The sequence below is a fragment of the Perna viridis genome, chromosome 9 (assembly GCF_037379345.1).
Source record: "Perna viridis isolate PV_CMFRI_1.1 ecotype Kerala chromosome 9, ASM3737934v1, whole genome shotgun sequence".
In the NCBI taxonomy this organism is placed as follows: Eukaryota; Metazoa; Mollusca; class Bivalvia; order Mytilida; family Mytilidae; genus Perna; species Perna viridis.
Window position 1 is genome coordinate 33,228,291 of NC_142453.1, and position 8,200 is coordinate 33,236,490.

General features: G+C 35.1%; 1 protein-coding gene across 1 annotated transcript; it reads left to right on the top strand.

Annotated features, from left to right (window-relative positions):
* Positions 1-536: 536 nt before the first annotated feature.
* On the top strand, positions 537-7,990 carry LOC148607897 (oxaloacetate tautomerase FAHD1, mitochondrial-like). The gene is made up of 3 exons (XM_088545382.1): positions 537-652; positions 6,850-6,946; positions 7,310-7,990. The coding sequence occupies exons 1-3, from the start codon at positions 585-587 to the stop codon at positions 7,796-7,798; spliced, it is 654 nt and encodes a 217-aa protein (XP_088401508.1). The 5' UTR covers positions 537-584; the 3' UTR covers positions 7,799-7,990.
* The last annotated feature ends 210 nt before the right edge of the window (positions 7,991-8,200 follow it).

Here is an 8,200-nt window from a genome sequence, read left to right on the forward strand (position 1 = left end):
ATTAGAAAACACTGATCAATGAGAAAATAGAAAATATATTAACTAATATAAAACTATGTAATAACAGATTGATATTTTTATAAAACAATAACTTTTATGAAATAATAAGATTTACTTCCTCTTTCGATAAAATATTGATTGGTATTGGTTAATTGATAAAATATAGTATCAATCTGCCCATGGCCGTTTTCATTTTTTACCACTTGCATTAAGCAAGCCCTTGTCAAATTGTAATCTTACCCTTAGGCCACCGACCATTTTTATACTGAGGGGGCTTGGTTTTTCCTACAGACGGCGAAATACCCCCCTTCCCCAATTACTGTTTTTCAAAGAAAAAGTTTTAACTCCGGCTCCTGCTGAACACATACCCCCCCCCCCCAAAAAAAAAAAAAAACAAAAAAAAAAAACGAGAAAAATATGGTTTGTGCTTTTGTTCAGGATTTACAATTTTAAAGGCTTCTTAAAATGGAATGGTACGGATAAAAAAGGTTTCAAATTAGACCACGTGGCTTTGTTTGTTTTTGTTTGTTTTATTTATTTATTTTTTGAGTTGTCGTTCTTTCCTTAGAACAGATGTCATCAACATGGCTTCTAGACTGCAGCAGTTCCATAAATTTGGCAAGAAAATAATCGGCATAGGTATGAACTACAAGTAAGTGTATCAGTACAATAGACGATTCTATAAATAGCTTTAAATGTAGACAACGTTGCGTTGTCATTCTTTGATCAATTTGTGTAAGAGTTATCAGTGCAAGGTAACAAGATTCTAGCGGAAGTTAAAAGAATATAATTCAGGGGCCTTCTGGGCGTGACCCCAAACCTCAGAATAGGTACCAGTATCGTATTGCATATCCCTGAGCAGGTGTACATCAAAACATGGATGCTATAAAAATATAGTGCATTTTCTTTTTACCTCTCTACAAACTAATATTTTGTCAAAAGATATGAACAATGACTTATAAAATAGAGCAAACATCACACTGTAAGGTGAAGAACTTTTTTAAAAGAAAATCTAACATGATATCATAAAAATGTTCCACTGAAGAGGTTGGTTTGGTGAGTGCAAAACGAAAGTGAAAGTAGGGAAAATGGCTATTTATAGTTCGAGACTACTTTTCTGTCCGATCTTCGTGGACTCACCCTATTTTCTTTGCGGGAAATTATTTTTTCACATGTCTTTAGAAATGCTACATAAGTGAAAGTTTTATTGAATCAATTTACATATTTTTAAAAAATTCCTAAAAATATGCACTTCACTATAGAAGTCTATGGGAAAATTAATACGATACTGAGACCTAGTAAGCCAGTTTTTCAAGTAAAGTTGGATATTCAGCAAGTGGTCTTTACCAGCAGAAAAAGTAGTACCCCAATGCAGGTAACACTTTTAAGATGAATTAGCCAACTTTTGAACCTGATTTTTTATGATAGCTCTGGTTTTTTGCATTTATGGTTAATCTTTACCAAATTTGGAAATGCATTTTGTTTTCATGAATTTGTAAAATATCAGTTCAATAAAATTATTATCTTGACTGTTTATGATGAGCATATCTATATTCATGTAACCTAAAGCAAGTAATACTCCTGCATAAAGGATAGTTTTCAAGTTACAACACATTTTAAGTATGTGGTTAGGACTTGAAAATAGTCATTTTCCATACATTGCCTCTTATATATGAAAAAATAAATATTTTTTTTTTTTATTTTTTGTTTTTCTTTCAAATAAATAGCTCAAATGAGTTGCCATATAACTGTGTGGTTGATTTAAACACAGAAATATCACAAAAGTCAACAGCCAATTTTTTAGTGGACTTTTTTTAGTGGTTCAAATTGACAGATTCTAATGCGGCAAGAAAAATAAAGGTGTTTTTTCATATAAGAACTGATTTTTTTCAATAAGTATCTAAAGCAGACAGTTTTTATTATAATATTTATACCAATAAACTATTTTTCTTGCATCATAGCTATCTGTTTTAAAGAAAAAGTCCTTTTCCTGTCATATTGAGGTCCATTTGTATCTGCCTGGGGTACCAAAATGGCTGAAATCTGTATTTTCTGCATATGAAAAGCTATATTTTTTTAAAACTATGATATTGGTATAATTTTTTTTGGATTTATTATAATTGAAATGACCATATCTATAGTTTAAAACAGTTGGTTGTACCGGTCATTATACTTTACTTTAAACAAGAGGCTCCCTTGAGTTAAAGACAAAAAAGGGGGTTTGGATATTAATATTTCCATATATGGAACTCACAAGGGGGGATTAAATAATGATTTGGAACTCATAGTACAGCTCATGTATCTACCATGTCAGAATAAACCACAAATTTGCTTAGTTTGACTAATGCAGCAGCTTTTTATCAAAAGTAATATTTTCTGGCTAACATTGAGATATTAGTCTCATGCCTGGAATAGGGTACCTATATACAAATTTTAATAGAAAACTCATGTTTATAGCAGGGCAATGATATTCTGAATTTTCAGTATGAAAATGAATACTCTAGCAGAAAAACAACAACTTTTATGATTATATTGAAATGTTTATTAGTAATAGGTACCAGTATCGTATTGCATATCCCTGAGCAGGTGTACGTCAAAACATGGATGCTATAAAAATATAGTGCATTTTCTTTTTGCCTCTCTACAAACTAATATTTTGTCAAAAGATATGAACAATGACTTATAAAATAGAGCAAACATCACACTGTAAGATGAAGAACTTTTTTAAAAGAAAATCTAACATGATATCATAAAAATGTTCCACTGAAGAGGTTGGTTTGGTGAGTGTAAAACGAAAGTGAAAGTAGGGAAAATGGCTATTTATAGTTCGAGACTACTTTTCTGTCCGATCTTCGTGGACTCACCCTATTTTCTTTGCGGGAAATTATTTTTTCACATGTCTTTAGAAATGCTACATAAGTGAAAGTTTTATTGAATCAATTTACATATTTTTAAAAAATTCCTAAAAATATGCACTTCACTATAGAAGTCTATGGGAAAATTAATACGATACTGAGACCAGAAGACCAGCACTTGTACTCTGTATTCTGCATGCATTCTATAAATATTTTGGTATTTTGGTATCAGCATACAGGAAAATGATTCCGGAATCGAACTAGGTAGATGTGACATGCACAATTTCAACTTGAAAGTCGTTACAAGCGGTTGAAGGGTGATACTCCGCGGTACCGCTAAATCTCCAACTTTTTGTATGGCACATCGTTCTGATCCCAATCCGACATATCAATATCCAAATAGAAAAGAGGAGGGTTGCTGGGTCAGTGGAAATTCGGGCTATAAGTGGATCTGCATGGTATATTTTTATTGGTCAATAAATTATTCTGTCACCTCCCACATCCTTTTTAAACTTAGAAGATTTGAAGGCACCCCCAGAAAGGCGTGGATTTCAGGGACGGATGCAGGATTTTAGATTAGGGGAGGCGCACTGTTAAATTTTCGCCGAGCGGAGGGAGACGAAAAATTGTTTAAGTTAAAATTTTGAAATATTCTTCTAGAGTGGGTGCAATCTTTTGTGATAAAAATAGCGAGAAATTAAACTTTCAACCTAAAACCGCATATATCTACCCCAAACAACCCATGCTTTGCAAATTTTAGGGGGTGCACGCCCGCCACGATCCCGCCTGAATCCGCCCCTGGGTTTCAGGCTGTAACTTGATAATTCCACATTATTAAAAAAGCTAGGGAGTTTCATTCCACGGAAGCCATGGAGAAGCGTAATTTTTTCTTACATGTATTTGGATTTTGGATGTTTACCACATTCGGTTGGTCCAAAAAAAAAAAAAAATAAACAGAACTTTCTTTTTAATTTAAAGAGTAATGCAATTTTTAAATGTCCGATTTCGTCTTTAGATTAAATTTTTTTTAGCAAAAACACAATTACTGTAATTGTTATATGAGACAGTTGCATATATGTGCATGTGTGTGTGCGCGCGCGTGTGCTACAATGAACTTGTAAGTAATCATAAAATCTACATTGGCATTGAGCCGCCTTTTACGGCAAGCTTAGCGCTGCTAGTTGCGAGCCTATTCTTTCTACATCCGGACCCGCGCGGGGCTATTTATGTAGGAGGTGACCATCTTCAAAATTTCAACTGACTTGCTGATAACAAATTTGGGTTTTAGTTGAATCATTTTTATTATGAAAGTTACATATAAATGTTGTCGAAATAGATAGAGATCTTGATTCTTTAATTTCGAACAATAAAACATGAAGTGTGTCTCATGTTCAAAATTCCCTATGTTGCAGCAATTAAATTTTCTTCCTTCATGGGGTATTGATAATTTATAACTGTCTTTTTTAATGGCAAGAGTAATCAAGGGAACCAAGGTTATGGCGGTAATAAAAAAAAATGTAATCCAGGGACAAAGACCAGGCATGGAAAACAGACATACACAACAAAGAACATAAAGTAACTAAAAGGGTAAGCGTCCTCTGCTTTTATAGAAACACCCGCCGAGTTGCTCATAAAAAGCTAAGTCCGGGGTAGACAAACGAGGAAAGGAAAACTATGACCCGTCGAATAAACCAGTTTTCATGGTGCTGATGGATACACCTTAACGATCAACGAGTTGATGATGACGACCATAAAATTTCTGTAGTAATGACTTCAATCTTGTAGCAACATAACTCTGTTCCAGAAGCCTATTTGTTAGAATTCTAGTGCGATACAGAAAGTCTGCGTAGTTTCGGCAAGCTCTGGCATAACGTATGAGTTGTGATATAAACACTCCATAAGCAGGTGCTGAAGGGATGTTGCCACAGATGAAAGGAAAGTTGACAATTCTGAACGAAAAGTCATCACATTTGTCGTAAAGTTTGGTCAATAGTTTTCCTTTATCATTGATTTCTAAGTGTAGGTCAAGATATGAGGCTGACTTCACAGTGCCCGTAGTATCCTTTATCTCAAATTCTTTGGGATTGATGCGATGCATTAAATTCCCGAAATAAGGATTGTTTAAAGACAATACGTCATCTATGTAGCGGAAACGGGGATTAAAGAATCTAGCCAAATGATATTCTTTCTTTCGGATCAGATCAGCTGTAAAGTCAGTCTCATAAGAGTGAAGGAATAGGTCAGCAAGTAAAGGAGCACAATTTGTTCACATTGGAATGCCGACCATTTGTTGAAAAATGCGTCCACCACACTGGACAAATATGTTGTCGATTAAAAATTCCAGCATTTTGTAAGCATTTTCTTTTGTATATTTGGAAGATGATTTGAAATTACTTCTTTCAAAGTATGAGGAACCTCTACCAAGAACTATATATTTGTATCTAGGTGTAACTCTGTTCTGGAAAAACAACGAAGTATATATTTTATTTTGCATACTGAAGACCTTTCAGCTCTTTTATTTGATAGATCTGCGTAATTGCTTCTTTTACCTTGTAACCTTTTGTTCTAAAGAAGGCCAATTTTGGGGAATCAGTTTTGTTTTAACATTAATTGTTGATTTGAACCTTTGTTTGATACAGGGTAATTTTGGGGATTTACATGTCACTCAAATATGTATATGTTTGATGCAATTGGTAAATCAGAATCCACGACATGCCTATTTTGCAAGAAATAGAGCAGTTTCCCAGAATTCATGGGCTTCCGTCTTTCAATTAATACGTACTATACTCATATTTTTATTTTCGTAGAAATGGGTTATTACAGTAAATCGATTTAGAGAAGACCTATGCAAGGATAATGACAGATATTATACATTTTTTTCATCTTTTGACGTCATACATTTGTGTATTACAAGTAAAATAAGTATTACTTTTTCAAAAATATATATGTCAGTTTTTTAAGCACATTAAAACTTGCATGGGCGGATTTAGGCGAAGGCGTGGCGGGTGTGCGCCCCCACTACAATTTGCAAAGCATGGGTTGTCAGGGGTAGATTTAGGCGGTTTTTGGTTGAAATTTCTCGCTAATTTTACCACAGAGGATATCTACATTGCACCCACTCTAGAAAAATATTTACAATTTAACCTTAAAATTTTTCTTTGCCTCGCTCCGCTCGCCGAAATTTCAACTGTGCGCCCCACTAATCTGAAATCCCGGATCCGCCCCTTACTTGTGTTGTAATGTTTTATATGTTCCGACTTTAGATAAAGCTTTTGACCTTTTAACTTTATACAATTCGTCTATCGACAAACTTCGAGTAAGTACGAAACGGTACGAACTCAAGCGAAGTTGCTCTATGCTCTTAAATCGGGTGACTTAACCATGTTAACCCAAATGTTTCTCAATCAAAAATGACTCGGAGACTAGGAGTTTCTCAGCTATATTGTAGAAAGTTCAATGCTAACCGATTATTTCATCTTTTAATATAAACTTCCCATTCCCATACAAGGAAAAAACACATGTAGACATATGTATGGTATTTAAGAGATACATTTTTGATCTCGTATGAAGCTAGAAATGACGGTTAATTGCACCTATCAATAACATGAGATGCAGTATGTACTATACTGAAATTACAAGTGCAAGAAGTCGCTAACAGGCGCGTAGCTGAGGCCAAATTGAAGTGTAAGCAAAATTACAGCGGAGCCTTGGTAGGGGGTCCAGGGGGGGGGGGCGAAGCCCGCCCCCCCCCCCCCCCCCCCCGAAGCTCCGCGGAGATAGCGTTTTAGAGCATCATTTATGTATCTCCTGGATGTATTTAAAAAAAGAATTGGCAAAATTAAGTGCAGGCAAGCTTTTTTGCCTAACGGCAGCTACGCGCCTTTGCTAACAATATTAGCGTCTTAAGAGGGATACTGAAATCGTGAAAAGGATAAAGGAATTTAAGAACTGTAAAACATTGTATAATGTGTTGTGGCTTTTACTTTTATTCAAGGAACATTCCAAAGGCATTTGGTGCCCCAGTACCTAACAAACCATTGTTTTTCCTCAAGCCAACAACTTCATACATTACTGAAGATTCAGAGATTAGGGTAAGTGAAAAGGAATTTCTTAACACTGGAATTACCGTTTTTTATATAATATGGGTAAACTATTGACAAAAATGAATTAAATGAATAATATATGTAAATGTATGAAGACCTTGTAAGATTTCATTTTTTCCGATGCACTTTATGTTGGGAAAATACACAAGAAATAGAAATAAAACCTTAAATAATCTTTAAAAACTGATAGTTATGTCCTTGTAAAAGCTTTGGTTGACATTTAACTCACTTGTGAAATATATACTCGATTTTTATTTTCGATTGAATGTACATCATTCTGAATTTGAATTTTATTTTGGCGTTTGTGTTGACATGTTATTGGCCTTGTTCACATTGCTCTTTCTTTTTCAGATTCCCCCAAGCTGCAAGGAGTTTTTATTTGAAATAGAATTTGGAGTTGTGATTGGTAAAACTGGGTACAAGATCCCAAAATCAGCAGTAGATAAACACGTAGGTGGATACTGTATTGCCCTAGATATGACGTCTAAAGACCACTGGGTGGACGCTAACAAAAATGGACATCCATGGACTATGTCAAAATGCTTCGATGCTTCAACGGCGATCGGGAATTTCATCGATAAATCCCGAATTCCTGATCCAGAAAATGTGCAAATGTGGTTGAACTTAAATGGAACTCAAAGACAATCGGAAAACACCGGAAATATGATTTTCCCAGTCGATTTTCTCATTGAGCACATCTCTAAGGACATGACATTGGAAGAAGGTGATTTAATTATTACGGGTACACCACTCGGCTTTGACTCAGTTCAGAAAGGTGATATCATCGAAGCTGGATTTCAAGGCATTGATAGCGTTAAGTTCTTTGTTGCAAAAGATTGAGATACACGTTAACAGTCGATCGCTAGACTTCATCCAGATAAACCCCTTTCTTACAAGACGGTGCTTATCGCAAAAACTGTTGATGAGGAAGTTTAATAAAACTGTTTATTAATAACTGATATATTTGTATCGAACAGCATAGTAGGTACATTGTACTAATGAATAAATTGCACCATGAATATTCCTAATAAACGAGTCTAAAATCAGGGGCGGATCCAGGATTTCAGGCTAGGGGCGTAAATAATAATGCTGAGCGAAGTCAGGCAAGCACATCGTTTGGAGTAGATTTTGTGAAAGATGCAGTTTTCATGCAAATATCTTCCCCCATCCCTTTTTAGGGGGCGTACACCCGCCACTTCCATCCTTGGATCTGCGCCTGAAAATGAACACAGATGAGTGCAA

What these genes read in the sequence shown, in the direction of transcription:
- LOC148607897 (XM_088545382.1), top strand. Translation starts at nt 585, where the DNA reads ATGGCTTCTAGACTGCAGCAGTTCCATAAATTTGGCAAGAAAATAATC. An exon ending in GGCATAGGTATGAACTACAA is followed by an intron (nt 653 to 6,849) that starts GTAAGTGTATCA and finishes CTTTTATTCAAG; the next exon opens with GAACATTCCAAAGGCATTTG. An exon ending in CTGAAGATTCAGAGATTAGG is followed by an intron (nt 6,947 to 7,309) that starts GTAAGTGAAAAG and finishes TTTCTTTTTCAG; the next exon opens with ATTCCCCCAAGCTGCAAGGA.